At 32.7% G+C, this 20,887-nt stretch overlaps 1 protein-coding gene across 1 annotated transcript in view; it reads left to right on the top strand.

Annotated features, from left to right (window-relative positions):
* The window catches only part of LOC129231807 (collagen alpha-1(I) chain-like), a 139,719-nt gene that overhangs the window by 85,432 nt on the left and 33,400 nt on the right, over positions 1–20,887 (top strand). The window contains exons 17-32 of the mRNA XM_054866183.1: positions 1,166–1,264; positions 2,740–2,784; positions 2,866–2,964; positions 3,969–4,076; positions 4,267–4,320; positions 4,951–5,058; positions 7,898–7,942; positions 8,487–8,540; positions 9,032–9,076; positions 9,154–9,207; positions 10,464–10,625; positions 11,976–12,173; positions 12,249–12,302; positions 12,417–12,578; positions 16,158–16,265; positions 19,951–20,004. Of these exons, the coding sequence (XP_054722158.1) occupies positions 1,166–1,264; positions 2,740–2,784; positions 2,866–2,964; positions 3,969–4,076; positions 4,267–4,320; positions 4,951–5,058; positions 7,898–7,942; positions 8,487–8,540; positions 9,032–9,076; positions 9,154–9,207; positions 10,464–10,625; positions 11,976–12,173; positions 12,249–12,302; positions 12,417–12,578; positions 16,158–16,265; positions 19,951–20,004 (1,449 nt within the window). The remainder of the gene's footprint in view (positions 1–1,165; positions 1,265–2,739; positions 2,785–2,865; positions 2,965–3,968; positions 4,077–4,266; positions 4,321–4,950; positions 5,059–7,897; positions 7,943–8,486; positions 8,541–9,031; positions 9,077–9,153; positions 9,208–10,463; positions 10,626–11,975; positions 12,174–12,248; positions 12,303–12,416; positions 12,579–16,157; positions 16,266–19,950; positions 20,005–20,887) is intronic.

Here is a 20,887-nt window from a genome sequence, read left to right as displayed (position 1 = left end):
GCTACGCGTCATATGTCCTGCCGACAGTAACGTAATCAAGCGGCTTTCAAAAGTAGGATTACACTCCGGAATCATTAGCTCTCAAGAGATTAGCTCTCAAGACATTCATTGTTGAAGAGTTTCGCAACGGGATAACCTAATTTTTCCCTTAACCTAATTTTTTCCTTAACTTAATGTCCCTTGAACCAAAGTTTTGGCAGATTCGCTCTTGTCGCATACTACGCCTCATATATACCGCCGGCAGTGACGTAATCAAGCGGCTTTCAAAAGTAGGGTTTAAATCCTTAATCATCAGCTCTCAAGATATAATAAATTCGTTGTTAAAGAGTTTCGCAACGGGATAACCTAAAGCTGTGTCTACACATGTGATTTTCCTTTCGCCTTCAAATTGAGGAAAGGATGATGAAAACATGTGCGCTGTGGCATGCGTAAGGCAAACTTGTGTAACTCAACTTATGTACACACTGCTAAAAATTCAGGAAAACTTTACGATAAATATTACTGTAAAATAGAGTGTTTACAGTACAGAAAACTTTACAGTATATTTTGCCGGAAAAAGTAAGCGATTGCAGTGTCAGTCAGTACACCATGTGACTTGTGGAGCGAATCATAATTCTCCATCCCGCTCTCTCGTCGAATCCCAAATGACTAGGGATTAGAGAACCGGTCTGCGAATAAAATGGTCTCAGGTTCGGACCCCGCTGCTTGCATGTCGTCGTTTTTTACTCAGCGCTACTAACCACAGTGCTCTGTTTTTTCTACCGCAAAATGATAAATTAAAACAGAGTTTTATGGTAAAAAATACGGACAGCATAGATGCTAGTACTTCTTACAAAAACATTTCAAGAAAATTTTTAACAGTGAAACAGCACATTCCTTTTGCTCATCTCCCGTTTGTTTGTAGAAGATGAAAGCGAAAGCACATGAGTGTAAAAATTGCTCAAGTGTAAGAAAGCGAGGCTTACGTTTCTAGTGATTTCTCATTGCAGTACCCGAAAGTGATCGGGTAAAAGGGCTCGAAATACAAACACAGAATCATTCTAAATTAATATCCAAACTTACAATTCAATGTTAAGAAGATAATGCGTTAGATAAAAACTCTACGCAAAAAATTCACGCAAATAAACTATTCAAGTGACAAGAGTTTCATTTGCTTTAAATACAGGGTGATGCTGGACCTGTAGGCCCTAAAGGAAGTCAAGGATTACAAGGCCCGAGAGGAGAATCTGGAAAACCAGGAGTTTCTGGTGAACCAGGACCAATGGTAAGACTTTTTGTCGTTTTGTTTTATTGTCTGCAATGTTCCATTGAATCATTAACCACATATTAGCGTTAACATTGAAGTTTTTGAAGCTTTAATGTTAAAGTCTGTTTTTCAGTGTTTTGGCATATTTGAACGTTTTTGAAGTTTTAGGTTACTTATTTTCTTTTCTTTGTAAGTTAATTTATTTTTACATTTTTAATTTGTTCAATATCCAAAAAAAGAAAAAAGAAAGAAGAAGAAAAAAGAAAACAATCGTAGTTATGAACTTTCTCAACACAAACCCTAAAATTATAAACTTTCCCAATATTATTTTCAGAAAAACGTACTTTTCAAGTTCATTTTTAACTGCTATTTATTTTTTTTCAAGAAAGGAGCCTAACTTTTTTGAGCAAGTGGGACATCAATTATAAAACTGTATTTTCTTTTCATAAAACAACCGCATAAACTCAAAGTTTGAGCTGTGTGATACAGAATATTTACAACATTGGAGGACAAGTATTCGCTTAAACTACGGTAAAACTAACTAAATATTTTCAATGATCAAAAATCCACACCACAGAAAACTCCTCTTTAAAAACTACCCTGTTTCAAACAAAAATCTGATTCCATTACATTTGGTTTTGAAATGCACAATTTATTTGAAACATTCAACCTAATAGCAGCAAATTATGAAGCTTAAAGATGAAATTTTGAAAAAAGACATATCAGTCTAATTTAATTGGCTTCAAAATCAAACTCCACTTTGTCTATTAATAATACTGTGGTTCCTATTAAATATGAAAATGCTATCAAATTAAAGATTTTTTAAATTCCTTACTCGTAATATTGGCTGAAAGTTACGAGTAAGCGAATTTCATACTGCTCTTAAGATGGATTTCTTTTTCAAAGGACAAATATCACACCTGGTAACAAGTAGCTATACATTTTAGTAACATATTTAAATTTCTTATTTAGAAATCTTCTTAAAATTGCAGATATATAAACAAAACTATTATTAGCGCTTACTCATTTGAACTTATAAGTACTGTCCGCCTCTGATAAGTTGAGCTACGGCCTTGAGCTAGTCCATTTCTTTCAAGAGAAACTGTTAACGCAAAGTTGGGCTACCATCAAGCCTTTTGACTTTCAACAGTTTTTCCTCACCCCTATTTCAGCAAATGGAATTGCTTAATCCGCCTGCCAACGGCGCTTAACTTGCTAGAGGCCGGATAGTAAATCCCCCCCTCCCCCCAAGGGTATGATTTCAAAATAAAATAAGCATTTGAATGTAGAAATACATTTTAATTTTGACGTCGGATTGTATATACATATCTACTACTTATCAAAGCTTATTTATAACTTATTAATGTTCCAAAGAATAAGAACATATTCAGAAAAATCAACGCAAGCACAAACTTGAAGAAACATAAAAATCATCTTTATTGATCTAAAATTGTTTCTAATTAGTAAATCTAAAAATAAAATATACTTTTTAGGGCCCTTCTGGAAAAGATGGTTCGCCTGGAGAAAAAGGATCAACCGTAAGTAATAAACATATCATTATTCGTTTGAATCTTCCACTCTATATGCCCAATGTAACTCACAATAAAACTTATATTTAGGGAGAGAGTGGTCTTGCTGGACCACCTGGATTTCCGGGAGCTAGAGGCCCCCCTGGACTATCAGGAAGTCCTGGACTACCTGGACCCAAAGGATCACCGGTATTCATGCTTCCTACAGTCTAACTGCATAATTTGAGTTATTTTTATTAATTTAATGATACATTTGTCTATTTAAATATATAAGAGTTAAAATTGTTTTAGAAATTTAGACGATAAAAGAAAATTTCATCGTGACATCAGAAATAATAAGAACAAGCTTATGTCTTAAATAGTGCAAATTTAAGACATCAGCTTGTTAAATTATTTCTTTTGCTGTTCCAAAAACTAGGAAAGGCTACTATTATGGAGTGGAAACTACTTTTAAAAAAGTAGACTCAAATTAAAAATTAAAAAGGAATTTTCCCACCTGAATTTGTAATGCAATTATAGTTCCACTCTAAAAAAGTGTGTCAGACTTTAATAAAGTACTAAAAGGCAGCATCGATTTTGTGCTTGTACAGTTTTAATTTGAAAGTGCTACAAATTCTAATGAATCTTTTAACTGCGGAGAATATACTGTATAAAAGAAAAAGAAAAAAGGAAAAAAGGAAAGCTCGTCAAAAACTTGAAACTTATTATGAGGATAATTTATTTTGTCTGTTTCCAGTTAAATACGAGAAGAACATACAACAAATTTGAAGCATGCATTGAAAAAATTTGTTGAAATATGACAAAACTAGAAATGTGTATCATAATTTTACTTCAATTTATTTTAAACGCAGCTTCATAGGACAATTTATATTAATCTAAATTCTGAAGACTTCGCTTGTTTATCGAAAGTTTTGTGGTGGGATCAAACTAGTTAGTAAGAGTGCATTCAATTTAATTGACATTATAAAAAAAAAACTTTACATCTGTTAAAATAATTTAGTTTATTTGCTGAAAAAATGATTTTTCGATGGAATTCCGCCTTAAATTTCCCAATATTTTAAATTTTGCTGCTTGAAAAGAAGGTATAAAAATGAGAATGAGAACTAGCAGTTCTCTACATTTCATTTATTTCCGGTTATAACATTCAAATACCACATTTTAAAATATTTTTAAGCATTTTTTTTTTCTTTTAGGGCATCCCTGGCGAATCTGGATTGAAAGGAGAAACTGGTCGAAAAGGAGAACAAGGGGGTCCTGGTCCTAGGGGTCTTCCAGGAACACCAGGACAACCAGGAAAGAGGGTATGTCATCGATTTGACTATACTACATTATTCTTCCTATTTATTTGCTGTTTTCATACGATTGGAAATTAAAGTTATACAGTTCATACATATAACTATATCCAATAGATTGTCAATGTTGAAACTTTTTTTTAATTTAATCGTCTTGCCGTCAATTACGTCTGACAGTTTTTTTGAATTTTAATTTCAGGGAAAATCTGGTTCACCAGGCCCATCTGGACCGCATGGCCCTCCTGGAGAAAGGGTAAGTTGCATTTTCTATTTTTTTTTCACTTTATCATTAACATGCTTACTGTGATCAAACTTGCGTACAAGGTGCTTCGAAAATATTGGTGGGGTTTCAAGCGTTTATATTTCTAAGAGTAAAAATGGCACAAAATCGAAGTAAAAAAAAAAAAAAAAGCTTAAAACTTTCTAAAAATGTTGTATGAGCCCTCTTCTTGACGCCTGAACGATATTAAACCTGTATAGGCTGTATTCAAACTCCTGTCGTTGCACGTTAGGATGTACGCAGCCACACAAACAATTGCTACAGTGATACAATTTTTCAGTTCATTGGTATTACCAGGTAAGGGATCTAACACAATATCCTTTATATTTCCCGGCAGGAATAAATTACATGGTGTTAGGTCTGGTGACCTCGAGGGGGGAAGGCAATCATAAATTATGAAGTCATCTCTCCCTTGCTCACAATTTTGACTAAATGAGTAATAAATAAGAAGTAGGGCACATTCGATAACGCGCAGAGACATCTCGCGGTAGCCAGTTGCAACTTGAATATGAACTTGTATGAGAAGGTTACTAAACATATTTCCGATTAATTGCTTTAAAAGTTGAAGTCACTTAAGAAATAATTTTTTTTATGTGTTTGAAGGGAGTTGCTGGCGCTCGCGGACTGCCCGGACCAGATGGACCAGCAGGCATGAAAGGAGCACAAGGAGACAAAGGTCCCCAAGGCCCACAAGGACCTAAAGGATCTCAGGTACAATCTTATATATTCGTCAGTTTCGTTATTCTGTAAGGAAAATGTAATAATACTGTTTTTAGTTGGTGTTATAATTTTCTACGTCAAAATATAACAATAAAAGGATTATTGACAATTGAAATTTTATAAATGTTGACCCTCAAAAATCTAGAGTCAATCCGAACATTCTGTAATCGACAATGCTTTCTGTAAACTATATTCTTTCGGCAAAGTATATGGACAACACGTAACAGCATTTAGACAGAACACAACGCTTGTAAAAGATTACTACAGGGAGTTTTTTTTTTCAATTTATATATATATATATATATATATATATATATATAGAACAAGGCCGAGTTTAAACACAAAGACTCAGAATTCAGCAGGATTTGGTAAATATCTGTAAGAATACAGCGGTCATTATTTCCCTCAGGAATAAGTCGTTTTTTGTTTTCACTGAATGGCTTGAATACATCTGAATTTTGAAAAATGATAGCGACTAGAGGTAAAGAGGACATCTTATACATATAAAATATTTGAATAACTAGATGGTTCTTGCGAGTCATTCGCGTTCAACAAACCAATTCAAAACCCGTTAAAAATTTTTGGAATAAGAACAAAAGTGTGACTTGTTTATTTTCCACTAATAGCAGTGAAAAAGTCTTTAAAATAATGTTTTACTTTTCAAATTTGATGAAGTATTAAAGAAGTAACGGTGTACCCACAAGAACACCTGTGAAATAATATAATATCATTCTACAATTTCCCATGTTAAAATAAACGGGTGGGGTTTTTTTTTTTTTTTCTGATTTCAATGCAACAATATAACTGTTTTAGAATCCAGCTTCCAATGAGTTAAGATTATATATTTATGGAAATTTGGTTCAGAATTTAGCTGAGGAAAATTAGTCAAATACTACATTTTCTGTCCTTATGGAGAATCGATCTTATAACACTAAAGCAATGCGTAATAAAAAGCAAAATAAATTAAAATCAATGATTTTACTTTGTTAAGATGTTATGCCACAATTTACCATGTTAAAATTAATGTCTCGTTTCCAGATATTTACAGCAAAGGAACTGTAACTCCGAATCGTAGAGTAATAGATAATATACGCATGGAATTCAGATCACAATTCTGCTGAAAAAACTAAGCCATTAAAACGCCATTTTTCAGCCCATCGGGATTTTAACTCGCAACTTCCGCATTATTAGCACGACGCTCTAACCAACTGATTCATTGAGTTTCTTTCATTTCGGCATGTTATGCATTGACGTAATGAGTAATTAAAAAACTCCACAAAAAATTGGTTTTTGTGACAAAACAACTAAAATGTGAATTGAGGCAGTGAAGAAGCAATGGGTTGTACGTGGACGCTTTAAAGTTTTGAGTAAAACTCGTTTGAAGTCCAGATCCAAGGTAAGGTTTCCTTGATTTGTTTTCTAAATCACGCTGTATAGCACCTACGAGGGCTACTGTGACGCCGCTCATTAAAGCAAATAAATATAGAGAAAATCATTAGTTTTAAAAATTCATGAAACAAAACTAGCTATTCATTTTCTCATCATCTATATCATGTGCCCCTGCCCTTTGTTAATTGAAAATCTATTAAAAAATGGATTAACTGCTTTTCCTCTTTAATTTCGCCCCACTTCTAATTGAACATTTCGCCATTCGCCACTACTATACGATACGCTAGTTACAAGTGCAGGGAAAGACGTGACATTACTAGTACTATTTCTTGCCTCAAAACAGATGAAAGGTTCGCTTATCATTTGTACTAGTTATCTGCACATTTTTAACTTCGTCACTTACATCCCTTTGCTTCTAACTGCCGCAGTAGTCTCTTTATTTTTTGTCGAAAGCGGAGGAAAAAAAATCTTTAAAATGCCTCACTCAAGAAGTTTGAAAAAGTATGGAGAAAGTTATGGTGTTATCACAAAAAAAAAAAAAAAAAAATTGAGAAATAAAATATGTAATGTTTGGAAAACATTTATTTAACTTGATATAACAGACTGCAAAGATAGTGGTTGTTTTGTTATTTTTCCTGAGATGAATTTAACATTTCTATGGGGTAAGCATGACATTCAATAAGCAGTTTATCAAAGAATGCACTTCTCAACTCACAGTGTCAGTTTGATTTAGACACTCATCTAAATTTAATTCCTAGTGCAATTTTGCATCGTCAGAAATTATGTGTTTCTATTTTGTGGAAACTGGGAGTCAAAATTCTCAAGTGATAATGGCAATCGCTGCTAATTGTGCCACATGCAAAAATTGCTGGGAGCGCACTAGGTCTGTAAATAGCGAGGAGGTAATGCGCAGCACCATTAGAAACAACCAAAAACGTCTTTTCAACTGCATTATTTGCTCTTCATTTTGGACAATCTTTCAGTTGAGCGCTTTACATTCGTTATCCACACTACGGTCTTCATTTCTATTCATTTAAATCAATCATTCCATTTTCGAAACTTATAAAGTTCAGAAAATGTTGTTCCATAAACAAAAATATTTAAAAAAATTGCTGAACATGAAATGCATTTGGCATTCCCTAAAACTTATTCAATAACCATTTAATAACTTTCCTTTAAATATAATCCTTCCTATAAATTTCGTGCTCATTTCTCGGCAACGACCCAAACAATATTGTGTATTCCTAACTTAAAGACGATATAAATATATTTTTAATACCGTTGTAAACGGAGGAAAATCATTTTTTTTTCTTTTCAAGTGGGAAAGCAATGATCTTAAGTTTTATTTCTGTTTTACTGTTTATTTCCACTTCTCAATGCGTATTAATTAGAGTAAGCTGAACAGAAATATGTTAATTAAAGTCTCTATTGTTTTCGATAGGGAGAATCCGGAAGACCAGGGCCTCCAGGACTTCAAGGCTTGAGAGTAAGTAACATTACACTAGTAATTGCTACACTATGAAAATATATTGTACTAAACCACTTTTTTTCGCTATGTGTTTGATTGTGTTTGATTTAACCTTAATATTACAGTTTCTAAACTTTATTTTAGAGAATTCAGATGAGAATCAAAGTTTATAGCTGTCAAAACAGTTTATTCCATTTTAATACAAAATACATTCTGATTTACTTAGTTTTTACTGACGAATGTCTATAAAAGTTGTTTTTTGTCTATAATAAAATTCCTTACATATTCAAGACACTGTTTTAATGTGTTTTGATTATTAATGGTAGTAAAGGAAGATACTGTCCCTTTTTTTCGCAATAGATACATTTTGAATCCTTTTTTTACTACAAACATACATAATTTTTTTCTATACCTATTGATACAGTACTGTAAAAAATGTTACGGGTTATGATTATTTGTAAGTCACTACCTTCTACAAACCATAAGGCTTATCATTATTTGTAAATCAGTACTTTCTACTTGTAGTAAATGTTCATGTACAATAATAAATATTTAATTCTAGGGACTCGCTGGCAGACCAGGACTTCCAGGCAAAGATGGGATTGCTGGCGAAAGGGTATGTTTCTGATAAGTTGATGTTTTGGGGAAAGAAAATACGTTTCTGAAACGGTTGTATTTCCAAAGCAATGTTAAATTAACTTTATAACATATATATACAACCATTTTGCACTCGTTTTATGTCACTTACAGTGCAGTCCGACCTTAGTATAGCTGTCTAATTCATGTAAAATATGTATTATGAAAATTATTATGACAACTGTAAAAATTAAATGTATCTCTGCAAAATTCAATTTGAATATATGTAAAGTAAATTCCTTCAAGAATGGACAAAGGAAAGTAAATAATCTAGGGTCATAGACTCATTCATGATTCTGTTAAGATTCCATGAAATTTGCTTAGGTTAAGGAGTGAATTGAAATGTTTTAATTATGAAATTAAAATGGTGTAATTTAGACTTTATCAATAGAAAAGAACGACGATACAAGATGTTAGATTTTAATACCATCTAGACTGCAGCAAATTATTATTATTATACTCTTTTTTTAGGGGCAACCAGGAGCTGACGGCAAACCAGGAGAACCAGGACCGCAAGTAAAATTCATTAACACTTTAACTAAGCAAAATTCTAAAATTTTTCACGGATGATTTCATGATCTTTTAAATTTTAGGGAATACAAGGACTCCCAGGCTTAATGGGATTACCAGGAGCTAAAGGAGATCAAGTAGGTAGCAGATATAAATACTATGTTTCTTTTTTTTTTAATTTGATGAATGCTTTTGCTTGTATTTTGTTATACTAGATATAACTACTCTGCAATAAACTAGAACTAAGTGTATTAATAATCTAAACTAATATTCATTTTCGTTGATTGCTGCTGTTCATAGAAAGTTCTTTTCAAAACCACTATAACGAAGTAAATTTTGTAGGTACAATAAATGATAATTTTCACTTTCATTATTGCGCTCTGGGTATCAGATCAGTTTTTGAATCAGATAGTTTCAAACGGCTGTCATTAGGACACATTAAATACCACGAAATTAAGCAGTTAGAATCAATCCATATAGTTTCAATATTACAAAAACCTTCATGCAAATATTTTTAAGCAGATAATACGATGAAATACTCGATCTTTCCTGGTGCAATTATTTTTTCATGAAATGACGTAACGTACAAAAAAGTATACGATAAAGTAGATTATAGAATATAGCTGTGAAATATATTGGTGTTTAAATTATATATCCAAATAGAATTTCTTTAACTCTTTTAGAGAAGTTATGCACCTCAGTTCCATATTCTGTGACACAGTATTTTTGAACATGCTAATAAACGAAGCATAAATAAAATATTAAAAGGGGTGAGTGTTCGAATGTATGCAGGTTAAAAGATATCCTTTTAAAAGGCACAATATTTATTTTATGAACTTTTAGTATGGATAAACTTACAGTAAATTTTGAGCATGCAATAGAAATTGTTAAAGCAACAAGCTACGTACGACACCATGAAATCATTTCCAACAGTTCGTAAATAAGGTGAAACAATAATTTAAATTTAATTTTTCATCGAGTCGTCCGCTTTAATCTTATTTTACCAACACATCAATTACTATTATATTGCAACGAGTATACGGCAGATGTAATCAAATGTTAACCATCACGGTTGGTCTTATTTTTAACAAAGTCCCATGGTATAACGGTTAAAAAATCCCATTAATGGCATGGAGGAACTCGGATGGAGAATTAATGCTCAGAAGTTCAAATTTATTGGAGAAAATGACTTTCGACAAAATGACGCCGGCAATCCAACCAACGCTTCCGTTGCACGTCGAAATATAACATTCTAATCGTGCCAAAAAGTAGTCTACCTTCAAAAATATCAGCTATCACCATATAAGCGAAATTCTTTTGCAACAAACCCTGTTATTTTTAGAAACAAGCACGACACATTTCTAACAAAATCAAATGAAAACCTTTCCTTCAGGGTGAAGCTGGTCAGGATGGACTGCCGGGTCCAACTGGTCCACCTGGACCACGAGGAGATTCCGGCAAAGAAGGTACTCCTGGCCCACTGGGACCGCCTGGACCACCAGGAGAGAGTGGAGAAAGAGGACCACCAGGACCTCAAGGTTCAACAGGATTTCAAGTATGTTTGATCGGCATAAGTAGATTTTTTATGTTCATGATAAGTTACATTAGTATTTCATAGGCATCTGTTCGGTAATTTCAGATCAATTTTGTCGTTATTTAAACTTTTCAACTTTAATGAAATTTAAGTACTAATTCTGCGTTCGAAGATTATTAAGTTCTATAAATATCAATTTTACGATTTAAAATAGTTTCCTTCCGGCAAAAAACTTTTAATAAATAGATGTAGCTACAACAGGAGTCACCCCCTTCAAGACCAATGGCTCAACCTCCCCCTCCCCCCCAAAAAAAGAAGAGAAAAAACATGAAAATATCCCAAGAACAAGACCGCTAAAGAGAAAAAGATAAACACGCCTAAAAATCCCCCCCCCCTCCGCCCTTAAAATGAGTGACTGAAACGAATTTTGAAAATTCCAAGATATTGGCCGGGCATAATCTTTTATGTAATTAAACACAATAATCGTATTTTGTGGCATAGATCATCTGCATGAAATCATTAAAACGAACAGGGATCTGGTTTCAGACATTTTAGTTTTACATAAGTTTTGATTTACAGTGTGAACGTATGTCACGCTCTTATATTTTTATAATTTATGAAATAACTATGAGCAATGTGGAAAAAGAATCAACTTGATACTTTTGATCTCTCACACGTGAGACTACGAGTCTTGTACAACGTTTCGACATACACATCGGCACAATCGGTTGAGATTTAACATGTTATTAATAAAGTTCCGAGTGACTTTGAGCACGTATTTTTCCGCGGTTTCTAGACTTTTGACGGAAATATTTTGCAGGTGGTATACACACATGTCTACTACGACGCTCAGTTTCATTCGAATCTGTTTTTACTAGGTCGTGCCCTCCCTTTGTGAGTTACTTCCAGCATTTTAAAGAGCAAACTGCTGGACAAAGAACAAATGAGCTGTTTGACCAAATATGTTAAATCGATTTATTGCGAAATCACTAACATTTTAATGTGTATTTCTAGAAGCATGATTCTATCTGAAAGGATTTTAAAAAGTTTGTCGTCGAAAGAAATTTTCTTCAGATCTGTCAAAGATCCACCAAAATGTCACACTTGGTGGATCTTCATTTCTTTGCATGGCTATCGGTGATTTTGTTTGAACTAACCACAATGAAAACGGCATTTTCTTTTCTGAGCTTAACTAGCTAGCAACTAGAGAGAGGCACCTACTTCCTACTTTAGACATTTCATATCAGAAAAATTTTCTTAGTTTCCATTGTTTCAGAGCAAATATGCGTTCAATTCACCTGCTAGTATTGGTTCTTTCTTGGGAACGCTGTATTTTTGATAAATATCTAAAATACTGATAATATCTATTAGGGTCTTCCCGGAAATGATGGAAGTCCTGGTCAAAGAGGCAAGGATGGTGAACCAGGTCTTCCAGGGGCTGCTGGACCACCAGGACCTCCAGGAGAAAGGGGTGAAAGAGGTTTTCCTGGAGACAGAGGTTTACCAGGCTCCCAAGGTATGCCTGGACCAAGAGGTGAAACTGGACCAGCTGGACAAGACGGAGTTCGGGTAGGAATGTGTATTTCAATTTAGCATTGTTCCCAAACCAAATTCTATCTCTAATTTCCTCTGCTAATTATATAGGGGCCACCAGGAGAAAAAGGAGCGAGAGGACATAGTGGTCCAAGTGGATTACTCGTAAGTGTCAAAGTATTTTAATTATTTTAAATTGATACATTTATTAATTTTTCTTTAAATATTAAAATACTTCTCAAATTTAAATTGGCCTAAAATAATAATTATTATTTGTAGGGTCTTCCAGGCTCTCGTGGTGAACCAGGTCCTCGAGGAGCTAAAGGCGACCGAGGAGACGCGGGCTCTCCAGGTGCTGAGGGACCACAAGGACGACCAGGGGATCAAGGGCCGCAAGGCTTAGTTGGAGCTGTAGGTCCACCAGGAGAAGCGGGAGAGAAAGTACGTCAGTATGTTATATACAGTATTATTATTAATTATGTTTTTTAGATCAACTAACCAGAAACCTACTGACATTGAAGTGAGTGACTTTTAATTCATTTACTGTTCTTAGGAAGACTTTAAGAAACGAAAAGTAACTCTAGAAGTTAGATGAGTTCTGAAAGTTTATTTCTGTAATCGTATAATGAGAAACTCTTTTGAAGATGATTGATTTATTTTAATTAAATTTCTTCATTTTTTTCTTCCTTAAAAACGCAAGTTTTTCAAGTAAAATTCTGCTTGGTTTAATATGATTTGTGTGTGCTACATTCAGTTACAATGTGTCATAAATTAAGAATGAATCATCAAAATGTAACCGAGAAAAGCAGAAAAGTTATAAATAAAAATGTGTGTTGAAGTCAAACATAAATTCACGAGAGAAAATTATTAATATAAGAAGAAAACGACATAAAAATTCTGTAAAGTTATGTTTTATAAAATTTTGACCAAAAATATAAAGGATTTTAGAATAAATTATTATGGAAACTATTCAATTCTACTTAACTTTTACACCTTATTTAATCAGCAAATGTGCAACAAAAATGCATTTCCGTTTGCAGTTCTTTATGTTGCATTGAAAATAAGTATAAAAATGATTTTGTTTCCCATTTCTAAACTCTAAAGTCGACATTTTCTCCTTTCTAAACATCCCATGCATTCATTTAACTGCACTTGAAACAATGCACTAATCTGATAAAAACTTATGTACGGTCCAGTGTGGTAAAATGACCATAAATTTAGCTACCTTTAACTTTGATAGGTTGAAAGATTTCCAATACACTATCAGAGACTAGGTACATTTTTTTAAAATTTGAGTGTAACATGTAGTCATCAGCATCCCAATAAAATTGGCAATGCCTGGTTTTGTACACTTCATTTTACACCACCTTACCCTACATTATTTTAAATTTTATTTTGCACAAAATTAGAAATAAGAGAAAAGATGACCTGTGACGTTTAAAGCTAAATATAGAATAAAATTCTTCTGATAGGACTGTGTAAAATTTTACCTGTAAACAATTCAACTGCGAAGAAACAAGTACAATTCTTTTTTGAGTTTAAGTCATGTGCTCGAAACTGCACCGCTAAAGCTCAATGCTCAGTTATTTTATTATGTGAAAAACTAAAAATATAAAATCCATTAACATCTAAGTGTCTTTCTAAAGTACAAAATATGAAAACAAAGTTCAGCTGAAAATTTAGTTTTCACGTTATTGTTTTAAAACATGGATGGTTAGTTATTCGTTATATTTAAATGTGTATCTGGTAGGTAAAAACACTATATCCACCTTTTTTTTCTTTTCGAAATTGAAATTTAAGCCACATATTACTAAATTTTTTACTCTATTCAAATTTGAAGAATGCTTACATTTTGATAAAAAAATTTTGCATTTTATAATCCCAAAATGTCAATCCAGAAACACAGATCATCACGAAAGAAAAATTCTAAACTTTCGTTCTGGCAAATTTTGTTTTTGTGACTTAGCGTCATTTACTTCTTAGATGGAAAAATGAACTCGAACCTCTACGTTTTGCGAACAAAAGGAAAATTATTTTTTTAAATAGCTATAACAAAGGATTTTATTTTCCAATTCATGTCACAAATAGCCAGAGCATAAATTTCTATCTTCATAGTAATAATTACTATCAAGCGCTATTAATTACATTGAAAAGATATTCTTAGTTCAAATTAGTTTCGCACGGAACTGAAAGTGCGATAAACATGCGAAATTCAGCCTCGACATTATACAGTACAAGTACATTTGAATTATGAACAAGCCCTTGTTTGTGCTTAAAAATTTAAGCTAAAACCTCACAGTTAAAAAGTAATTTGAACGTATGTGAAATGTTTTCTGCAGATGGTAAAATATTCCGTTGACTTAGAAAAGCAAATATTTTATTTTTAAGTTTCAGCTTTAAAAACACGCACTCTATCGCAGAAGCACAGACATTGATGTCTCATTATCATGCCTCAAACATTGTCACGTTGCATGGATCATGCAAACTAGATAGCAAGTAGCATAAGGGTGGCATCTGTTGTTGGAATCCAGCTTTGTGTTATCTTAAAATCAAAAAGTTAAATATGAAAATAATTGTTGCTTGTATAAGCACGCATCGGTAGTACGTACATTCCATTTCGCTGGGAAAATCGTGGATTTTTTTCCTAGATCATCAAAATGCAATCCATGTTTAAGCGGCTTACGCAAGTAAAATGATTGCTCGAAATTGTCCTACTAAGCTAAAGTCTGTCAGTTGGCAACTGTCACTGTTACCTGTCAACTGTTGGCTGACTTTTGCTTGTAAAAAATGTTTCATGTTGCATGATTTTTATGCTTGCAGTTACGTTAGTAACCATCAAAGTTTGTGTTTCAAACATCGAATTCATTAATTGGATAAAAATTGCTAAATATTTTGTGAAACGATTGATGTATCGGATAGAAATATTTATATTTCTTCAGTCAAGTAAGTTCAATTGATACACAATTACCTGATTCATATTAATCCTAAGTTTCATATCGCATCTTTTTACTTTAATTTAGACATACAATTTGGGTTTCGAGTACGTATGGAGGACATGGAGTTACATTTTGAGTCATAAACTCCCTTCTGGACAAAAATAAATAAATAAAAATAATGAAGTTATTCTACTAATCAACACAGAAAGTTATTAAAAATCCCCCCCCCCCCCCCTGAAGTTATTATTGTGTGGAAGCCATTGCAAAACATGCTTTTCTGAGACAATTGCAATGTCATATCCTCCGGTTAAAGATGCGTTCTAATATTTTGGCTTCATCGCACTAGTTAAACTACGCAAACTACATTAAAAATTTTAGATCTTAAAAAGGAAATCATTACAAACAGGAGAAGTTATATAGTTCGAAATCCCTAAGAGTCAAGGGGAAATGTTGTTTTAGGGATGCTTCTTTCTATGTCGCATTTACACTATATTGTGATATTTTCGACGGGGGGGGGGGGGATTTTTTTCGTTTTGATATTCCAGTTACGCCGATCATTACGAAAGAAAATTTTTAAACTTGCTTTCTGGATCTTTTTGTTTTTGTGACTTAGTGCCATTTATCTCCCAAATACAAAATTAAGCTCAACGAAGCTTTGAAAATTATAACGTAGGGGTTGAAACTAAAGAAAATGTAATTTTTTGACAGATATGACAAAGGGTTTTATTATCAAATTTAAAGTACAATATTCTATCTTTATAAAAACAGTTTCTCTAGACGTCGCGACTAGATTTATATGGTTTTTGTAATAAACAAATATTGCTCTAGATACAACATTAATATTGACAAATGGCAAGCCATAATTTTTTCATGTGATTATCAGTTAATAGATTTCCGAAACCAAACAAGTGTTCAAATAAACTTTACTACTTTATTCGTGGATATTACGACAATGCTATCTTTCTCAACTTGTTAGTCGAATATTTCAACACATTTTTCAGCTAACAATTTCAACCTTTGTAGCTAATATTTGTACTTCACACTACAAAGTTGCATAGAATAAATTACCTTTTACTTCAATTAGGGTGAAACAGGACCGCCAGGTCCAGATGGACAGCTGGGATCACCCGGAGTTCCAGGGGACAGAGGAGCTCCAGGACCCCCAGGACAGCAAGGATTCCCAGGACCAGTCGTGAGTATATACGGAGAATTTACTAAATAGCTTTATTGTAAATCAATTTAAAGTTGTTCATCATAATCTATAGAATTAAGCTAATAGAAGCATGAATTTTGCTACTGAAAGTGACATGAAGCAACCTGTCACGTTACGCAAAACTAACAGTCATATGAGCAGATGTTCCAAGTTGAAGAAATTCAGAAACAGTAAAACACGATAAGTGGATCCAGATAATTTTCAAAATTTTACAAAAAATGAAGAAGGCTACCGATAGCTGCGTGTCTATGGAATGTGTTTCAGCATTGTGCCTATTTGTTTCTTATAAATTTGCAGTAAATTACGAGTTGTGGTGTTGCCGCGTGAAAGGGGCAAAATAAGTTGGCAAGTCTCTTTTCAAAATATATCAAAATAAATTAATAACTTTACTTTAAAATGTTAAACTCCGTCAATTACACATTTTCTAAAATATTTCGCAACTATTTCTTATTACGATTGCGAGTTAACGAAGTCCAAACAGCATTTAGTGTCGTGATGACTGATAAATACAAAGTTCAAGAAGAGAGAAAAAAGGAAGGAGGGGGGGGGGGATGTGAGACTGAAATTTGCTATTTTAGCTGTTGTTTTGAAATAATGTTTTACTCGTAGTCCATCCGATTATAAATGGGGCACATACGTCCAATGGAATAAAAAATAATCACTAGTTATATTTTGCTCATCGGTTCCGACAGTAACTGCAACACCAAATCCTCACAACTAATAGTATTACTGATGGGACAAACACATATTACGCCTCCACAACAGAAGTAACATTAATTAAAAAAACAGCATTGGATTAAATCAAGGTTTTACGCAACATGACATTTAGCTGGTTTATCCGCAAATACTAATGTACCCACAAAATATTTATGATGCTATTTTAAATGGGTGGATTTTGTAGTGTACACTTCGAAATTTTTTGTTTTTAATTATGAAATTTTAATGATGCGTCGCCATTGATTATATCGCTCTTATGCCACCACGTATCAGCTATATAACTAACTTTGCGAGTTTTATGGCAAAAAGGAGCATTAAGCTTAGATTTTAAATCAATTACTATCCTTTTGTGTTTTCAAATTTTTGAGAAGTGTCACTGTAATTCCGGGATACGATACCATGCCACAATCCAACTAATTTTTCTCCCCTCCCCGACTCGTATGATGTGATTGTGATCAATTTGTGTAATATCAGCAGTGCCTATACCTAAAACATTTTTAATGAAAAAGTTTCCCAAAAATGGTTATTTTTTATGAAGAGTACGCTATACAACCACGTTCTTCACTCAGTACGTTACTTACAACAAATTTTAAAGAGAAACGTGGTAGAAGAAATAATCGATTTTAAAAAGAAACGTGATGTAAAACGTGATAACTATTAAAAAAAATAGGATTCAACAATCCAGACCAAAGGTGTTTTGCTTGATACTAGAGATTGTAAATTAAAGAAAAATGAATTGCAATGAAACAAAGGAGTGAAATACGTGTTCCAACTTGGGAACTATTTTAAATGAAACAAACCAAGAGTTTTTTAACACGCACATATAGCAATTAAAAACATTAAATTGATATTATAAAAATATTTTTTTTAAACATTTATTATATTTGACTATCTTCTCCTACAATTCCCTACTCTTTGGCGTGAAGCTTTAAGATAACCATACAACAATGTAGAAATGACAGCCCAAGGAATCGAGAATCAGAGTTGTCTGATGCAGAAGACTTGAACATGTAGAAGTTCAGAATAAAAAGTGATTTTTCTCATCTTGACGGAAAATTAAAAAAATATAACACTATGCTGAAGTACTTTAATTACAATTAAAAAAATATATCAAATATTTTTAAATGCTTTACCTAATATTATGACACTATTTCATATATACTTTGTTATTCCATGCTTTTTTTAAAAATCGTTTTAATAGTCAGTATATCTCATGACTGTTTAAATGTAATGCAAATAATCACATTATAATAAATTTCAGAACTTGACAATGAACAAGCCTACCAGGAAACAAATTAATTTTTTTAATTAAAATATTCTTATTAAAATAATAATTTTTATGTATGGTTTATTTATTTATTTTATACGTAACGATAATCAATATTAACAGGAAATGTTTTGATTTTGAAAACTTATCCAGTTGCAATGTAAGCAACGTTTTTAGTTCATGAAACCCGGCCATTCAAAACCATTTGAACTTAATCTTTCAAAGTTATAAATATTTGAAATTTATTTATTAACTAATTATCAAACTCGCATTATGTGCGATCACACTTCAGCGCAAACTTGATAACTTGATAACTCATGTTTTATTGAAACCGAATAATGTCAATGTTTAAAAATCAATTTCAATACATTAAAATCTAATTATTTAGATGTTTTAGTTCAAAAACGAAATCGAAATAGTTCAATAGATTTTTAGAATTAGTTCAACGAAGCCCCGCAAAAACCTACCCCGTTGTCCTTTGTAGTAACAACTGCTGAATTAACTTATCAAACCTTGAAAACATCTCAAATGATGCACATTTGCTAAATTTCTATGAAATTAATGAATCAGAAAGACAATGTTCTTTCAGAATGCATTTAGCTCGTAGCAGGAATTGCTTCGGAAGTACAAAGCATACGAATTCAAAACGTCACCGCTAAAATGGAGATTTAAGTGAAACTGGCGTAGTTGGCGATTCTTTGGCGTAGAAAATCTGTGTGAAGTGTAATGTTTTCAATAGAAAGCAGAAGATCGGTTTCTGTACAATTCTCTATTTTTTACTTTTATATTTTATTTTATTTATTTTATTTTAACTACGCATTTTCGAACACCAAACGTATGATTTTCCCTGTTTCAATCACATTTCAATTGTAAAACTTACAAACAAAACAAAATTAATACAATTGAGTTAAATGAACTTATTTCACTGAAATAAAACTATAACCTTTTTAAAAAGTACTTTTTAGACTTTTATTACTGAAACTACAAGTATAACGCATTTATAAACAGCATAGAAGTTTAGGAATGATTATTCAAAGCTTTATACAGCTGTTACACTCTGGTAAAAATATGATTTGCCCCAACAACGGGCGTTTTATTCAGAATTTTTTCAGTGGCAGAAGCTTCGTCTTCTAAGCAGGAGGTCATGGATCATGGAAAGCCTGTGATTTGGGTGTTATTTTTTTAATTGTGTGTGTTATCATTTTTTTTTTTTTTTTTTTTTTTTTTTTTTGCGTGTGTGTGAGAGTGAGACAGCAAGGATCTCAAAATTCATTTACAAAAAAAAGGCATTGTTATCACGAAAATATCTTACACCTTGAGAAAAAGATGTTAAGAATAACCCTTTAGTTAAGCCCAAAAACATCTTTCACATCTTCACCTAAATTTGGGACAAACTAGACTAAAAATAGACCTTTTTTTTTTTTTCGTAACTGTTAACCAGATTTCATTAAATTTTCTTAAAAAGCAATATGCAATTCTCTACTTAATACTGATTTCGGTTCTGTTGCGCACATTATCCCAATTGAATGCTCCTCGCAAATTGACTGAACATGTGTTTTAACCACACAAATCTATAAATGCAACTTGATTTCTTCAGTATTTAAGTTAATAAGTTTTATTTCAGTTTATTTGTTGATTTATTAACTTTTTAATTAAAAAATGTGTGTTCTTTTTCATTAGGGGCTGTCGGGAGCACCTGGTCCTAAAGGAGGAAGAGGACTACCGGGACCTAAGGTAAGTCACCAGGAAGGTTCGAAATATTATTTTTTACTGCTGCCAGCTTAAAAATGAATACTACAGATTTACAATTTAGGAAAGTTTAAGTAAATTTTGTCGATATGCATAGTTTGATGTGTGTGTGTAATTGTCACTTACAAAAAAAAAAAAACTTATTAGCAGGGCCGGATTAAGATATCAAGCGGCCCTAAGCCAAATACTTTTTTGAGTCCCCTTATATTCAAATTTTATAACTTTAGACTTTGGCTCGAACAGTTTTAGCCATCGACTAAAGTCATTTCAACCATTTGGGGACCTCTAAATATCGGGAGCCCTAAGCTACGGCCTAGATGGCCTATTCAGTAATCAGGCCCTGCTTATTACTGAAGTTTCTGTGCATTGTTAATGCGAAACTGTTTTATTTCTTTAAGATTAAAATAATGCTAGGCTTATTCTCTGCAAAATGAAGCAGAAAACGATATTTTTTTATTTATTTACACAAGGGGAGAAAAAGTGCGATTAGTTGACTTCAACCAAAAGCACCAAACGCCTATGTCATTGAACCTACAACTAAACTTAAGTGTTGGAACTTAACCTATAGTATTACTTACATTACTACCAGTAAAATTAAAAAAAAAAGCAATTAAGTAGTTTTATACAAGTAACTCCTACTATTATCTTCATACCTTCTACTCATAACACTTCATCTGCAAAGGAATTTGGAAACAGCAATATATTTTGAAAGTAGCTTACTAGCCACCATAAATGCAGACGATATGACTTCAACTGCTATTACAGTTCTTTTTTACAATACCATATATTTTCAAGCAATCATTCGTTTTTAAACGAGTTTTAGACCTAAGAATGGATCAATACTCATTTTTGGTATAGTGTTTTTTTT

Source organism: Uloborus diversus, chromosome 10 (genome assembly GCF_026930045.1).
Source record: "Uloborus diversus isolate 005 chromosome 10, Udiv.v.3.1, whole genome shotgun sequence".
NCBI lineage: Eukaryota > Metazoa > Arthropoda > Arachnida > Araneae > Uloboridae > Uloborus > Uloborus diversus.
Note: the sequence above shows the minus strand (reverse complement) of the source record. Positions and strands in the feature narration are given on the sequence as shown.